Here is a 17,461-nt window from a genome sequence, read left to right as displayed (position 1 = left end):
CGAGAGAGACTTGGCTTGGATTTCCAGCTTTCAGCTTTGCCCAGCCAGTTCTGCTTACTGGGGGCAGTTGGGGTCATTTCTCTCTCTCTCTCTCTCTCTCGCCCATAACATCAAGCAACCACTACAGGCACCAGCATTGTGGTGCAGTGGGTAAAGCTGCCACTTAGGATGCCATCAACCCATAGGGAAGTGCGGGTTTGAGCCCCGGCTGCTCCACTCCCCATCCAGCTCTCAGCTAATGCACCTGGGAAGGAAGTGGAAGATGGCCCAAGTGCTTGGTCCCCTGACATACATGGTAGGAAACCAGGATGGAGTTCCTGGCTTCAGCCTGGCCTCTCTGTCACTCTGCCTTTCAGACAGATAAACCTATTTAAGAACAAGAAAAGAAGGAGAGGATTTGAAGACTACAGGGGTAGCAGCTCTACGGGGCAGCACCGCCCTGGGCCGACAGAATGCAATAGAGCCCAGCTCTGCCCCCGAGTTCTTGCTACCGGGCCCTTGGAATGGTGCAAGGCATCCACCCTGGAGAAGGCTGGCAAGCTGTGCAGAGAGAGAGAGAGGTGCCCCACGGGAGGCACTCTGCAGAGGCACCTGGGAGTCTGGACAGCCGCAGGGCCTGCTGGGAGAGTGGCTGCATCAGAGGAGGAAGCACTTTTCCCCAGGGCCCTCCATGGACAAAACTTGACATCACACCCGTGTCACATTCGGGGTGGTCTTAGAACCCACAGCGTAGGGATTCCTCGAGGGGCACTGGTCATAGCTGCACGGCACAGGGAGAGCGGTTTGGGCTGAGTCCTCTCCTGGAATGCAAAGCGTGGGGGCTTCCTTGCCCTTTGCTGCTCCCCAGGAGCACGGCTGCGGGCGCAGTTGGACGTATCACAGCGTCCTCCCTCTCCACCTGTGCCACCCATGCCCCTTTTTTCTCGGAAGTTCCCTCCTGTCTTCCTCACTGGTCCCAGCTGATCCAGGCGAAGCTGCCATCACATGCAGAGTTCCGGGCTCTTCCTCTACCCTCTGCACCGCTCCCCTCCCCCATGCCAAAGGTACTAACCTGCAGACTGAACTGGCTATGGTGACAAGACTATGTGAACCGGGATGGCAACTTTTGGTCAACATGACAGCAACAGGTGGAGCTGCAGTGCTTGGCACAGGCTGGGGGTGAGGTGCAATGGGGTTGAGGGAAGCAGATGGTGCCCCGGAGCACCACGGGAAGTAGATATCTTGGGCCCATTGAGCTTTATGATGCATGTGGACCACACTGGTGGAGATGTCTTACAGGTGGTCGGAAATATGGGCCTGGATCTGGGGAGAGAGATGAGGCTGCAGGTCCCTTGGCAGGTGCTGTGTGCTGAGGAGGGCAGGCCAGGGAAAGTGAAGGGGTGGGAGAGGGACTGGCAACTTCATCACCCCAGTGGCCATGGATCTGGACCACACAGGAAGTAGACAGTAGGTCTTCATGAACCTGAACCTATCTCATCATCTGCACAAGGCAGAACACCAGTTACCTTCGGGAGTATCTTGAGGATAAATGAACTAAAATAACGCACCCAGGTAGCGTCTCCCATCTAGTATGATAACCATCATGATAAAAATCCCTGTCTCCCCTGAAAACACCATGTAGAAAGTGGACACCAGAAATGCACAAGTGGACAAGGCCAGCCTTACTGGGCTGCGGGAGGTAGGGCACGCGGCAGACGTGCAGGTGGATGGTGATCTGCCCACACAAAAGCGTAAAAGAAACGTGTGGAAGAATAAGCTGGGGGCAGAGGTCCTTTTTGTAATTAATAGGCCTTTACTTTTGGTTACGAACCTCAGTCACTGTTTCAGCTTCTTCGTGATCCTCCAGCATAAAAGAACCGTGCATGTTTTTTATCTAAATGACAGATTTCTAAGAGACGGAGCTTTCCCTTATGTCAACCATCTCCAGGAATATGCCATCATTCTTTGTCGTACTCTTCAAAACCTCTCAGGGGTTTTCTGGGCAAATTCAAATGATTCGCTAAATCCTTATCTGTCTTATATGGCATTACCCACTTTGATGCCGGAGAAGCCTTATCTATGTCCAGAAATCCCCACAAAACCACTGCCACCGGCAAGGAGACAGCTCTCCTGAGAGCGGGGGTGTGACAGATGGCCCCATGTGACTCAGTGTGACTACTGAGCAGTATCTGCTGGTGACACCATCAACGGCCTGCTCTGAAAGGAAATTTGTTTCATTAGGGCAGGCCGTATGTTTTTTCATTGGGAAAAGTCTAGCACCACAGATTTTATTATTTTTTGCTATTGAATGGGAAGACAACAATGAAAGTAGTTCACACTTAAATGGATGGTAAGAATTAAGCATCTGAAACAACGATGTTACCAGCTGACGGGAACAGAAGCTGCTGAGCCAGCCAGCAGTATTAAGAGCTGGCTCTCTGGGAGACGAGGCGGTGCCGGGAGCCAGAGTGACAGCCCATGTATGCCAGTGGGAGCCACACAGGGGACAGCAAGGCATTGACTGGTCCTTTCTGTTAGGTGCTTTGTGTCCTCACAAGGAATATTAGACACTATTTGTTTCTGTTGGAAACCACAGTCAGGTTTCACGTGCGTCTAGCAGAAATCTCCATGTGGGATTCCGTGGGCAACACTGATAGAGCTATGGGCTGTGGAGGCTGCGTTGCATTGTGTTCAGATGCAAATGTATACAGAGTAACTTTTTAAAGATTTTTTTAAAAATTTATTTGAAAGGTAAAGTTACAGAGAGGCAGAGAGAGAGAGAGAGAATGTCCTCTGTCTGATGATTCATTCCCCAAATGGCCACAACAGAAGCTGGGCTGTTCTAAAGTCAGGAGCCAGGAGCCAGGAGCCAGGAGCTTCCTCACTTCTGGGTCTCCCACGTGGATGCAGGGGCCCAAGGACTTGGGCCATCCTCCACTGCTTTCCCAGGCCACAGCAGAGAGCTGGATCAGAAGTGGAGCAGAGCCGGGACTCGAACCAGCGCCCATATAGGATGCCGGCACCAGAGGCGGAGGATTAACCTACTGCACCACAGCACCGGCCCTCCTATCAGTACTTCCTGAATTACAAGCAGAAGCATGTGGTTTTTCTTTAATGTCCACACTAGGAATGACATTAGTTAAGTGTAAGACAACCAGGTGTTGTGGCACAGGTCGAGCAGCTGCCCGGATGTCCGCATACCCTACCACAGGGTCAGTCGAGTCCTGCTGGTCTGCTGATACTCCAGCTTCCTGATGAAGCGCACTGGGATGCAGTGGATGAGGCTCAAGTGCCCGGACCCCTGCCCCCACATGGAAGGCCTGCAAGGAGTTTCAGCCCTGGTTGTTATGGGCAGATGGGAAGTGAACCAGTGGAAGGAAAATCTCTGCCTTTCAAATAAATAAATCAATAAAATTTTATGTTTTGTAAATGTTATTTAGAGAGAGAGAAGAGAGATATCTTCCATTCTCTGGTTCACTCCCCCCCTGCCCACAACAGCTGGGGATGGGCCAGGCTGCAGTCAGAGATCAGGAACTGCATTCAAGTCTCCCATGTGGGTGGCAGGGACCCAACTACTTGGGCAGTTCCTGCTGCCTCCCCACGTGCACGTTAGCAGGAACCTGGGATCCGGAGTGCAGCTGGGACTTGAAACCAGGCACTCCAGCATGCGATGAGGATGTCTCAAGCAGAATCCTAACTAGTGTGCCAGATGCCTGCCACTGTTTAAACTACTCTTGGGGAACACGGTGGTTTTGTATTGCTGTGTGAGCAAATTACCACAAACTCAGAGGCTTAAAGCAATGCAGACTTAGCGTTGAAGCCTCCACATCTGACTCTGGCCTCCCCGGCCTACAGTCCACATGCTTGCAGGGCTGCTTCCCTGTGGAAGAGGTTCCAGGGGAGAATCTGTTCCCTACCTCCTCCAGTGTCTGTTGTCCCAGGTGTGTGGCCTTGCAGCTCTCTGGTTATCTTCTCTCTGCTCATAGCTGAGGATGGCTCCCAGCTCTCGAGGGCCTGAGCAGTCAGATTGGGCCCACCTAGCCATCTTAAGGTTTGCAATTGTAACATCTGCAAAAGATCCCTAAGGCCATGGAAGGCAGCACAAGCACAGACCCAGCAATCCCGGCCGGATGTCTTTGGAAGCCTTTATTCTCCCATAGGCAGTTTACGAAAGCCTGGTTTTGCTCTTTGAAAGCTATCTTAGCCTGGGCCGGCGCCGCGGCTCACTAGGCTAATCCTCCGCCTTGAGGCACCGGCACACTGGGTTCTAGTCCCGGTCGGGGCACCGGATTCTGTCCCGGTTGCCCCTCTTCCAGGCCAGCTCTCTGCTGTGGCCCGGGAGTGCAGTGGAGGATGGCCCAAGTGCTTGGGCCCTGCACCCCATGGGAGACCAGGAGAAGCACCTGGCTCCTGCCATCGGATTAGCGTGGTGTGCTGGCCGCAGCGGCCATTGGAGGGTGAACCAATGGCAAAAGGAAGACCTTTCTCTCTGTCTCTCTCTCTCACTGTCCACTCTGCCTGGTAAAAAAAAAAAAAAAAAAAAAAAAAAAAAAAAAAAAGTTATCTTAGCCTTACCTTACAAAATCATGATTACAGATTCTTTTGTGAAGATATTTTCTGTTTCTTCCATCAGCAAGTTAATCCTTTAAACAAGTTTGCCATTCCTTCCACATTGTCAACTTTGTTGACAACGTTTCAATGTAAACCAACTTGTAGTGATACTTTGTTTAAATCCCCAGTTGTTTTTGGCCTTTTCACTTTTCAACAAAACCAGACTTAGGAGGGTATAACTTAGACGTAGGAAACAATGTTTTAGAGGTACAGTTCCACAGGATTTTTTTAAAAAATTTATTTATTTATTTGAAAGTCAGAGTTACTCAGAGAGAGAAGAACCAGAGAGAGAGAGAGAGAGAGAGAGAGAGAGGTCTCCCACCCGTTGGTTCACTCCCCAATTGGTCCCAACTGCCAGAGCTGCGCCAATCCGAAGCCAGGAGCTCCTTCGAGGTCTCCCACGCAGGTTCAGGGGCCCATGGACTCAGACCATCTCCCACTGCTATCCCAGGCCATAGCAGAGAGCTGGATTGAAAGTGGAGCAGCTGAGATTTGAACCGGTGCCCATATGGGATGCCAGCAGTGCAGGTGGCAGCTCTACCCATTATGCCACAGTGCCGGCCCCTCCACGTTTTTACAGCTCCATGTGGTCACATGATCACCATGATGGTAAGGACTCCCTTCCCCCCACCCCAACTCCAAAAGGTCATTGTGCACTTTCAATCCAACTGGCACACCCAGCATCCACACAACTGCTTTCTGTCCCTGCAGTTTTTTTATGTCATATAAGGAGCCATGTAGATGTCACTTGGCGTGTATGTGGGACTCAACCATGTTTCTGCATGTATTTTGCATGTTCCTTGCACATACTGGTTTGCTCCTTGTCATTGCACAGATGAAACACAACTGCTTATCCGTTCACCAGTTAATGGTTGGTTGGGTTGGTTCGGGGTTTGGCAGATGATGAAAAAAGCTGCTGTAAATGTTTACATTGGTCCTTGTACAGCCACGTTTTTGTTCTCTTGAACACACTTCTATGCCCGGAGCTGCTGGGCTGCTGGTATTTTAGTAGGCGCAAGTTCCCCTGATCTGGATCTCTGATCCTGCGAATGGAGAATTAAGGTTGTCAGGGAGAGTACCCTGGAGGGCCCGATGTAATGAAGCCAGAAGCTGGACTGAGTGCAGGTTTTCCATGTGGGTGGCACAGACCCAACTACTTGAACCATCACCTGCTGCCTCCCAGGGTCTCTGAAAGGAAAGCAGGGAGGTCGAGTGGGAGGTCAGACTGATGCAACAGGGGATACGGCTTGCCTTGCTGATTGTGGAGATGGGGAAGAGTCTTGAGACAGAGATGCAGGCAGTCTCTGCGGGTTGGGAATGTTCAGGACCTGGGTTCTCCCTGGGGACCTCCAGAGGAACAGAGAGGTCTATTAACCTTGATTTTAGCCCACGGAGATCCATGTCAGCCTTCTGACTTCCAAAACTGTAAGAATATGGCATTGTGGGGCAGGCATTGTGGTGGAGCAGGCAAAGCCACGGCCTGCAGTGCTGCCATCCCACATGGGCGCCGGTTTGAGTCCCGCCTGCTCCACTTCTGATCCAGCTCTCTGGTAATTGCCTGGGAAAGCAAGTGGAGGATGGTCCAAATCCTTGGGCCCCTGCACCCACGTGGGAAATCTGGCTCCTGGCTACTGAATCCTTCATTTCCAGGATTTTCATTTCTCTTAAAATTCCAATTTTGGGAAAATTTTTCGTTCATGTCATGTACAAATTTCCTTTGTTCTTAGATTTGTTTCTGATTCCTTTTTGAATTCTGTTTCTGGCATCTCTTCAATCTCTCCATCTTCACATTCTAGTATTGAAGTGTTGTGCTCCTTTAGGGGTATCGTGTTGCCTTCCATATTCTTGTTTCTTGAATGGCTGCATTTATTAGTCATTTGTGGAGATACTTTTTTTTTTACATTGTGATGGTTTTTTTTTTTTTTTAAGATTTATTTATCTACTTGAAAGTAACAGTTACACAGAGAGAGGAGAGGCAGAGAGAGAGAGGTCAGAGAGGTCCTCCATCTGCTGGTTCACTCCCCAGTTGGTGGCCATGGCCGAAGCTGCACCAATCCAAAGCAAGGAGCCAGGAGCCTCTTCCAGGTCTCCCATGTAGGTGCAGGGGCCCAAAGACCTGGGCCATCCTTCAATACCTTCCCAGGCCACAGCAGAGAGCTGCATTGGAAGCAGAGCAGCCGGGACTTGAACTGGCGCCCATATAGGATGCTGGCACCACAGGCGGCGGCTGTACCCACCACGCCACAGCTCCCTCCCCAATGGCTTTCATCTTTGGACAATTCCTCTGTGGCTTAGTGGAGTGTCTGCTCTTTCAGTGAATACCCAGAAGCAAGTGCTGGGTGTGGTCCAAGGACTCTGTTCAGTGCTCCAGGTTGGGGGGAGTGTCCCAGGTGACACCCAAGTTGGGCATGATATCTTTTTTTAATCAGAGGGAGGTTTGTTCTGCTGTTGATGTAGTCTCATGCTCACCTCCTCTCCTCCAAGGAGACCAATGTCTGGGTGCTAGCCCCAGTGGATACAATATTTGTCCACATTGTGACAAGAACCACACAGAGGATCCATACAGCCCTCAGTGTGAGCATGGCTCCCACAGCAATGACCTTCACCATGGAACCAGGGAGCCCACGTGTGAGCTGCCCACAGTGGCTATCCAAAGTTCCAGCCCCACCGTGTGCCCTCCCACACAGCCAGTTTTCAGAGTCTCAGCACAAGCCTCCCACAGTCATGAGCACCCAGGCCCCTGTCAATTCTCCCAGCCAGACTCAGGCATCTCCTCTCGGCTGGCTGCTGGGTGTGTGGACATGAGCTGGCACAGCTGTTACGTATGTGCAAAATGGTGCTTGCCCTCTCTCCACCGGTTACAGGACACCAGTGCCAGGGGGTTGGGCAGAGAGACACATGCCCTCCCTTTTTTCTTCCCTCTAGGTTGGCAGGTACACTCTCCCTCACAGGGCTCCAAGCCAGACTCAGGCCAGGTTGGTCCTGCAGCTTTAAGGCCAGTGGCTTGGGCTGCTGCAGTGTCATTTCCTCACTCTCCAAAACTGGTGCTGAGGCTTTTGGCAGCTGAGTTATGTGCATCCACACCCTCCACACAGGTCCACAGTGTCCTTCTAATTGGCATGGAGCTTCCTCTGGGGTCTTCTCCCTAACTCTTCCCTGAGAGTACACTCTCCACTTTTTTAAAACTATCTTCCCCTAGACTAGAGCAGTAAGCTCTCTCCCTTTTCCACCACCTCACGACAGTCTGGTCAGTGGTTTTCAAAATCTTGTATTTTCAAAATCAGTGCAGGAACCTGATTTTTCCTGACTGGCTGTGAAGAAATGAAAGCATTTATTAGGCAACCAAGGCTCAAGTCATAGCCACAAGTTAAAGGAAACCCCAAAAGGCATTTACATGGGGCTAAGTCTACACAGAAGACACACACACACACACACACACACACACACACAAACCTGTTCCCCCAAACGGGAACTCCACTGCGATCATTTCAGAGGTGGAAAATGCTGTTCTAAGTGCTGAGCTCTAAGGTCAGCTGGGAGGGCTTCACTGTGTGACACTCCCCATGCCTGAGCCAGTTTCACAACCGCCCCATTTCTAATGGAGTAGCTACCTTTTTATTGGTTTCTGTTAATTGCCTTATGAACAGAAGACATAATCTGTTCTTTCAAAGGCTTGCTACGTTAGAGTTGAACGGAGCCAGTTCTGATTAATGTTCCGAGAACACTGAGACCAACTGCACCCAGCAGTTCTGGGTCCACTGCTTCAGATGTGCTCACAGCGTCACGTGGTGAAATGTGTTCTTCACAACTCAAAAATCATACTGAGTGGGATTTGTACATTTCTCCACGCATTCCCATCGACTTCTGCTCCAAATACACTGAGGCTACTATTCTGCATGCAGGGATTTATTTAGCTAATGTGAACTGTCCGTCTAGCAGTTTTTGCCTTCAGGTTTTCTTGACATACAGAAAATACAGCTACATATTAGCTTTTGGTTAAAATCTGCATATACCTTTTCCTATCTTCTTTTACCTTTGTGTGGAAAGATGGGAGTTATAAGACTGCTCTCAGCATTTCAGGCATGGAAAGCCAAGACACTGTGGCAAAAAAATGACCTGTGAGTAAGATCCCGGTGGAAAGAATGGGCCATCAAAGAAGGAGGTACCTTTCTCGGAAGGAAGGAGAGAACTTCCACTTTGAGTATGGCCTTGTCCAAATAAGGTCGGAGTTTGTGAACTCAAGAGGCTTCCATAGCATTGGCAGCTCGTGACAAGAGCCTCAGGTGATCACTGACATCATAAATTAAGTGTCAATTATTAAATCAACAGGAGTCACTGTGCACTTGCTCCCCACGTAGAACCTCTGTCCTTAATGAGTTGTATCGTCATTAATGAGAATTAATGGTAAAACTTGTCTTCAAACAGTATTTTATACTTTGTGTGGGTGCAAACTATTGAAATCTTTACTTGGAATAGAGTTGATCTTCTGTATATAAAGATAATTAAAATGAACCTTAATGAAGAATGGGATGGGAGAGGGAGTAGGAGGTGGGATGGTTTGGGGTGGGAGGGTGGCTATGGGGGAAAGAACCGTTATAATCCAAAAGTTATACTTATGAAATTTTTATTAAATAAGAGCTTTCTATTAAAAATAAATAAAACAAAAAGACCATTCTCTTATAAGCTGCATATAGCTGATTCTTAACTTAAAAAAAATTAGAGCATGTAATTCTTGTAATTACTGATGTATCTGGGTGTGAATCCACCGTGTTGCTATGTGCTTCTGGCTGTCTACTACACCTGTCCTATTTTCTCCCTTTCCTCCCTCCTGTCATTTTGTTAGGCCAATTTCCCATCTACTGGCCTGGCAGTTGCACATCTCACCACACTTAGTGGCTACAATGGGCACCCCTGACTTAGCAAGTGAACTGGGACTTTGCTCCTCCCAGTAACGTAGGGCACTTACTTCACTTGGCTTACTCAGCCCTCTCAAGTTGTATGCTATTATTTTCCATTTTAATTCTCTGTATATTTTTTAACTCCACAAGACATTACTGTTGCTTTATTCAGACATTGCTGTTTGATTTACCCCTAGAGCTACCATTTTCATTACTGTAATTTTTTTCTATATTAGTATTATTTATTCATTTGAGGTGGGGGGGGTGAGAGAGAAGGAAAGAGAGGGAGAGACAGAGATAGTTCACTCTTCATATGCCCACAACGGCCAGACCGGGAATTCAATCCAGGTCTTCCTTGTGGGTGGCAGAGACCCAAGTACTTGAGCCAGAATGGGGGGGGCAGGGTGGAAACTTGAATGACCGCACTCCAATAAGATGTCCCAGCAAGCACTGCCTTTCACTTGCCCTCACACTGGTGTTTCCACAGCAGTGCTTAGGTGTCTCCATTGCCTACCCCGTGTTCCAACTACTAGACTGCAGTGTCTGCACGGAGTCCCCTGCCCACCCTCACCCCCCAACACCCAATACCTCTTTCCCATCAGCTCTGGAGGAACACCGCAACTTGAGAGGTCAAACCTCTCCACAGCTCCCACTGCCCGCCAGAGCAGTTTATAAATGTCCTAGTCAGTCCCTACCTGCTCCTAAACCCTAGCCCTTTGCCGTCCCTCCTCTGCTGTCTGAGCACATTTAGTTACTCCCCCAAGCACACAAGACGCTACTGAAGAAGTGCTATTTCTGTGCCTGCACTACCCTTCTTTCATACACTGGGCAAATGCTCTCGATCCCTCAAGACCCTTCACTCCTTGCCATGCTATCTCCTGCCCCGAGGGTAGACGACGTGGGCCCCTCCGAGTACACGAGGCACACACCTGCTCACCTGGCCACACTGGCCCGACTTCCATGATGGCACAGCAGCCTGAATCCCAACTTCATACAATATGAGAACGGAACCCAAACTGAGTAAATTTACAAAACAGGGATGATAATAATAATAATCCCTGAAATGCCTTATCATTTGTGTTGTTTTGAAATTCAAACCACAGTCTATGTGAAACAGCTTTTTATCATGCATATATACAGATGGCTGGCTGTTAGAGACAATTCTCTTTTACAAGCTTAATGGAAAAAAATTTAAACAAAACATGACTAGCTTTATTTTATTTCCAGAAAATGTATAAATGCAAGCATCAGTGGCTAATACCTCATTTTCTAACCTAAATAGTCGTTTTGTAATACGTTAGGGAGTTGGTCTCTTTTTTTTAAGCAATGTGTTTAAATTTTATTTATCTGAAAGGCAGAGACAGAGATGGACAGAGATCTTTTACTCTGCTGCTTCACTCCCCAGATGTCCACAATACCTAGGGCCATGTCAGGCCAAAACCAGAGACCTAGAATTCTGGGTCTCCCACATGAGTGGCAGGGACCCAAGAACTTGAGCCAGCACCCACTGTTTCCTTGCTCTGAATTTCAAATGCAAACCTGGAATTTCAAGTGTTTGTTCAGATAAACTGTGTATGAAATACAAGTCTTTATTTACAATTTTTACAACTTCATGAAAACAAAAAAAGAAGCACTGCTCAAAATCTCACATAAACTAAGTAAAATCTTTCTCTGCAAATATTGGTAAAATACCTCTGCATGCTTACATAATCTAAACACATAGTTAAATGAAGCAATGTCGGTAAAATACTGAAGATGACAGTTCACAAAAGGAGAAGTTAAATTTAAACACATTTTAGTAAATGCATAGATAATATTTTATTTGTCAAGAGATGTCAGTTTCACTTAGAATATTCAAGTACAAAAAATGAAAATCTATATACGTATATGACTGTTCAAAAAAGTTAGTAACCATTCAAACACTCTGAGAATTCTACAAAGGCAATGAAGGCAAATATCCTTGAGATATAACATCTAAATTTTTATATCTTTACTATTCAGATGTTTATAGCTATTTTCTTTTATTTTAATAAAATAATTTGACCTTATTATTCTTCTCCTAGAAAACCATGTTTAACAGGCACACAACACATCCTAATGAAAGAGTGTGACGCACTCACGCTCAAAGACACTTTGCCACCAGGTGACAGGGCTAGGCAAGGCAGTGCTTCCACGTTTCAGCATACTGTGCCAATACACTGATGCAGTCAGGCTTCCTACAGCGCTCATGGTCACCACCTCATACCATCTGACAAGAAGCTCAGGACAGTAACAATTTGTAACTGTATCAAAAATTCAAAAAGTCCTATAAAACTATTGAGGTTAGAATTTAGCTCTATAGTACATTCTGAAATATATTCTCAGAATTTTTCATCTAGTATATGCACAAAAACTCAGCTCATCTTGGACTGTAACGTAACTGGACATCCACAGTGTGTATGAGTTCTGTTTAACAGCACTGACACTGCTCTTTGGTGCACTGCGCTGCAGAGTGACAGGAAGCTGGCAGCAGGAGAAAAGATCTAGATCCACTACAAAAAGCAACCCAGAAATTTCTACTAACGGTGACTGTGTCAGGAATCCTCCACTGCGGCTTTTCCTCTGATCTCCTTATATATCGACCTTACCCCGAAGGCACTTTTCCATAAACGTCAGATAACGGTGGCCATCTGCCAGCAAGAGAATGACACAGCAAATAAAAACAGCAAGAGAATCGAAGCATGCTGGTAACTTTTAATGACTTAGGCTTGTGAAGATCTTCTGTGCTCTGCAACTTCTGCATTACATAAAATTGGAGCTGGAGAGAGAGAGATAAAACCTTTTGATTAGTACAATAAAAATCCATACCAGAAATAAGAATTACTAGAATCACGTTTTATAAAGTTTTTACAGAAAGACCAACTATATATCCAATAGAGAGTACTTAGCTATGAGATTTGGAAAAAGGATAGAAAGAAACAAAAGTATCAAACCATATTTTCTTGAGGGTGAATTCTTCTAAGCTCTCAAAAAAATCTGGCTTGGTGAGTTTTTAAAAAGAAAACGTAAACCGTCTTTCACACGCTAAGAAGAACAAACAGGGCCCCTAACTGCTAGCACTCCGGGGTTAGGCTGAGGGCAGGAGGGTGCAGCATCCCTCTGTTCCATCATTCACAGCAAGCTGCGAAGCAGTAGTAAGCTCCAGTTCAGCTTCTGAAATCCAGTGCTTGAATACAACGTAGCTGTCATACTGGCGTAGTCATTCAGCAAACAGCTGCAGGACTACTGTCACTCTAGGCTCTGGAGGAAGGATACATCACTGAACACAATGAAGGCCACACCCTTGTGGAGCTTCTGTTAGACAGGAGTGGGGACCGTCTGGCCCAGCACACCGGAGGCTTGCAAAATCATCTTGCCTGGCCCTGCCACGGCCATGGCAGGTGGGCCTCGGAATTCATGAACTCTACAGTGGGCTAATTTTTAAGTTGATGAGTCTGTATGGCCTGCAAATGTTATAAATACCCAAATGGCTCTCAGCAGAAAAAAAGGCTCCCCATCCCTGCATTGAAAGATCACACATGAGAAACCTTTCTTTGTTCCCCTCAAAAATACAAAATGTATAGGCCAATTAAATCTACCCAAACACTATGGGTTTGGTTTTCATATTTAAAAAACAAAGCCACCAAGGGCTGCTACTATCCTAACTCTGCGGAGCTGCGGTAGTCCGAACACGCTGGGCGTGAGACGGAAGCACTGAGAAATGGACCCAGGAGCGTTGCTCTGGGAAGCAGCACGGGAGGGCTTGACCGGAGGGGCCGGGGGAGGTGGAGCAAACAGACAAGGACCCGGAGGAGCCTCCTCAACAGAGCCGTTCACACAGGAAAACGTCAGGACATTTTAATTAGGAGAAATGTAACGAGGGACACGAAGAACAGAAGCAGCAATTATCAACATGGAAAAATGAAACTTATTTTCTAAAACTTTGGTAACTTTAACACATACCCAAACCTACAAGCCTTGAGATTATCATCCAAATGCTACTCATGGCCGCCCCCTTGCACTGTGGCCCTCTCTACCTTCCTCTGCATCTTTACGTCCACCATTGGTTTCACAAGCTCTGACATCAAAGCACAGGAGTTCGAATCGATAGCCTGGTTCCCTTATTGAAATAAAAATTCTCACAGAATCAGTATCAGTAGAATTTGTTAAATGTTGCTTGTTAGATTTCTTATACAATACTAAGCCACGCCCACAGCACCCCAGCACACACACACCTCCCATTTAATGACTCTCGGTGGGTCAGCGGGCACAGCTGCGTCCTGGAGGCAGCGCTGGGCCGGGCAGCAAGAGCACCTACTGCCCCCTCCCACAGTGAGCAGACCCCTGACTTTCGCACTGGAATGCATTTTATTTTGCTCATTCATTCACTCATTCTTGCAAATATTCACTGAGCACCTAACACATGCGGGCTGCTGTTCCAGACGCTGGGCACAAGGAGCCGCGGGAGGCAGTGCGGCAGGGTCCAGGTGGGCTGGGCTGGGCTGGGCCTCAGAGCGAGGGCGGGCGGGGGTCTTACTTCTTTCGGTCCTTGTCTTTCTTCAGGTTGCCACCCGACGCCACAAAGGACTGGTTCTGGTAAATCTCGGAGGTGGCTTTCCTCTTAGAGAAAGCGATTATTTCTTCTTCCAGAAACCTCCTCTTCTCCTCAAGCTTCATTCTCTCCTCTTGGTGAACTCTTTTAAGGTGCTCGAATTTGGCCTGCAGCTGTGAAACAGAAGTGCAATTCCTGCAGGTGACACAGTGTGGCAGCACACACACACACACACACACTGAAGCTCACGGCTTAATTTTTAAGTGCGTTCCCGTGCAAAAATGCTCCACTCAAATCCTATTAAAACCACACTTTTTAAAGCTTCTGAACAAAAACTCAGTTTAGTTTTTAAAATATTTGATCTTTTTGCAGAGTTTCTATTTTCTCTTTACATTCTCTCCACAAAGCCCCTTAAACTTCTTTGGTCCACACTCACTAAAAAGAAGGGACAGAAAATAAAGGGATGTCTCAAAAAGAAGACAAAACAAGCTCTTCTTTTCCAAATAAAGAAAACATGTGCCATGAAACAGGTTTTGAAAATTACGCTGGTGAACCCTACTGGAAAGCAGGTGCATTCATGTCAAGAACCCTGAGAAGCAGATTCAAGAAAGCGCTCTGATCTCTGCCTAAAAGCAGGACATAAATTTTACAAAGACAAAAGGTATCCTGGGGCTGGCACTGTGGCAAAGAGGGTTAAGCCACAGTCTGCGATGTCAACGTCCCGCATGGGTGCCAGTTTGGGTCCCAGCTGCTCCATTTCCATCCAGCTCCCTGCTAGTGCACCTGGGAAAGCAGCAGAAGCTGGCCCAAGTGCTTGGACCCCTGCACCCACATGGGAGACCCAGATGTAGCGCCACATTCCTGGCTAAGCCTGGCACAGCCTCGGCTGTTGTGGCCATGTGGGAGTGAACCAATGGGTGGACGATGTCTCTGTCTCTCCCTTTCTCTGTAATTCTGCCTTTCAAATATATAAATCTTAGAACAAACAAAGAAAAAACCAAAACAACAACAACAACCCACAAAGGCATCCTGCCCACCTCCGACCCAGGGAAAACACTTTAACACTGAGAACAACCTTGGACCCCTCTGAGCCTGGAGAAGGCACAGGAAGGACCAACTGTCAGTTATGGGCCTGATAACCTACTTAACACTTCCAATGCGTGGCTAGGAACATCAGTCACCCGGGAGCCCCACTGCCCGAACCACTGCCCCGGGGAGTTAAGGCCCCACCCCCAGTCCTCTGGCGTTCACAGGGAAACCCTCAGGACAGCACAGGACAGGGTAACTGGATGGTTCCACAGCCATGCTTGTCTATCCTCGAGTTCCCCTCCCCTGGCACAGCTCACAGAGAAGCTAGTAAGGAGATGAGACACTTGAAACACACGCCAAGTTCTGCATAGCAGATCAAACAGTCCAGGCACCAGGAAGTAGTAGGTGAACCTGGTTTAATTGTGGTTTACCTCAAAACAACAACAAAAGCCTAGGGACCTGAGCAGACTTCATGTGAAATCAGCCACAGGCCACGTGTCCAACAACACACAGCATCTAGAGTCTGAGGCACGGCATCTGGAGTCTACAGCAACAAAGAGAACATTTTTTTTTTTCCTGCTTTCTGGTTCAGTTAGATAAACCTCAGGGAGCATTTTCAGCTAAGGGCAACAACCTAGAAAAGATGGCATCTACTAGCTGAGGAATATTTCACTAAAAATCAGAGATGAAACGTAGAAACCAGACAGCTAAACTCCAGCTAACGATGCAACAGATGATGGCTCAAATAGTTGAGTTCCTGCCACCCATGTGGGAGACACAGACCAAGCTCCTGGCTTTGGCCTGGCCAAGTTCTGGCCATGGTGGGCATGTGGGGAGTGAAATAAATAAGTACAATCAGTTAACTTTTAAAAACTGCATGTTCCGAACATGGAACAATTATCCTTTGGGCCAGCGGGTCTCTGGGAAGTCTTCAGTGGGAGACCAGGCTGCGGGGGAACCTAAGACTGTTTTATTCCAGAGGACACCTTTTCAGAGAAGCACCCGTTTCCCAGTCTTTCCTTATTTAAACCGCTCTCCCCTTTTTTTTTTTTTTTAATTTTTTTTTTTTTTTTTTTTGACAGGCAGAGTGGACAGTGAGAGAGAGAGACAGAGAGAAAGGTCTTCCTTTTGCCGTTGGTTCACCCTCCAATGGCCGCCGCGGCCGGCGCGCTGCGGCCGGCGCACCGCGCTGATCCGATGGCAGGAGCCAGGTGCTTTTCCTGGTCTCCCATGGGGTGCAGGGCCCAAGCACCTGGGCCATCCTCCACTGCACTCCCTGGCCACAGCAGAGGGCTGGCCTGGAAGAGGGGCAACCGGGACAGAATCCGGCGCCCCGACCGGGACTAGAACCCGGTGTGCCGGCGCCGCAAGGCGGAGGATTAGCCTAGTGAGCCGCGGCGCCGGCCTCCCTTTAAGACAGTAAATGTGTGCGTTTAAGGGCGGGCCTCCTGTAGCTGTCATTCAAAGAAATGGTAGCAATCCAAGGCAAGTCGGAGCTCTCTGAGAAGGTGCGCCCTGTAATCGGGGAGAGGCTGGATACTTCTTATGCATTATTCAAATACCCTGAAAGGCCTCTTCACACTTCATGCACCATGTTCACCCAAACTTCCTGCAAAACTAAAGAGGAAAAACATTTAAAAATGGCCACTTGGTGAGATTATGGTATCCCTATTAATTTTCTTAGGGTTGGGGAGGAACTCAGGTAGTCTATACTTTCACATTTCTGTTGTTCGAATCGTTTCAAAATAAAATATAAAAATTCAAATTATAAATAAAATGAGCAGACTATTACTTTCACAAAACCATTTCCTGTGGGGTTTATTGAATAGCAAGCACTACAAAGATACTTGAAATTAAAAAGCCTGCAAAATTAAATTACAGGGACCTTTCCTGGCACGCACACCATCGAGTTCGTCTGTGGAACACTTCTGTCCTCTCTTGGGAACTCCCTTGTGCAGTCAGGTGATTCTCATCTGATGCAGCCCTTTACTTTACAGGTCTACAGACAACAGCCTGACTCAGATGCACCTAGAAGCACTGCTTGAAGGACCTGGATAGGAGCAAACAAACTGTGGAAGCTCACTGGTGATGTCTTCTTTGGCTGTGTCATCTAGACCGCACATCTGCATCCAAAGAGCCTGAGTTCAGCTGTGAAGACCAGCTGCTCCACAGCTCGCAGTCACCCAATCTCATGGCAAACGGCCCCAACAGTTCTCAACACAGGCTCCAACAAGCCACAGCTAAGGTTTTTCATTTATGATATATTTAAAACATGTCTTAGTAACCTAGTTTATTTTAAGTTTCTGGCAAATGATTTTAGATGAAAGAATAGTTACTCAAAAGGCCAAGATTTTAACTTGATTCATTCACATCA

The 17,461-nt window shown here is 47.6% G+C and overlaps 1 protein-coding gene across 13 annotated transcripts in view; it reads right to left on the bottom strand.

The window, feature by feature from the left end:
* Positions 1 to 11,281: 11,281 nt before the first annotated feature.
* Positions 11,282 to 17,461, bottom strand: part of SEPTIN10 (septin 10) — a 66,776-nt gene continuing 60,596 nt past the window's right edge. For 6 of the 13 annotated variants that reach the window (XM_051834458.2, XM_051834471.2, XM_051834474.2 and 3 more), the window contains 3 exons: positions 14,044 to 14,231; positions 13,544 to 13,626; positions 11,282 to 12,285 (listed from right to left, as the gene is read on the bottom strand). In XM_051834458.2, the coding sequence (XP_051690418.2) occupies positions 12,230 to 12,285; positions 13,544 to 13,626; positions 14,044 to 14,231 (327 nt within the window). In that variant the 3' untranslated portion in view covers positions 11,282 to 12,229. Of the gene's footprint in view, positions 12,286 to 13,469; positions 13,627 to 14,043; positions 14,232 to 17,461 lie in introns of all 13 variants that reach the window. The other 7 variants (XM_051834479.2, XM_070068664.1, XM_070068666.1 and 4 more) reach the window with 2 other exon arrangements.

The sequence above is a fragment of the Oryctolagus cuniculus genome, chromosome 2 (genome assembly GCF_964237555.1).
Source record: "Oryctolagus cuniculus chromosome 2, mOryCun1.1, whole genome shotgun sequence".
Classification (NCBI taxonomy): domain Eukaryota; kingdom Metazoa; phylum Chordata; class Mammalia; order Lagomorpha; family Leporidae; genus Oryctolagus; species Oryctolagus cuniculus.
This window is presented reverse-complemented; position numbering and strand designations above follow the sequence as displayed.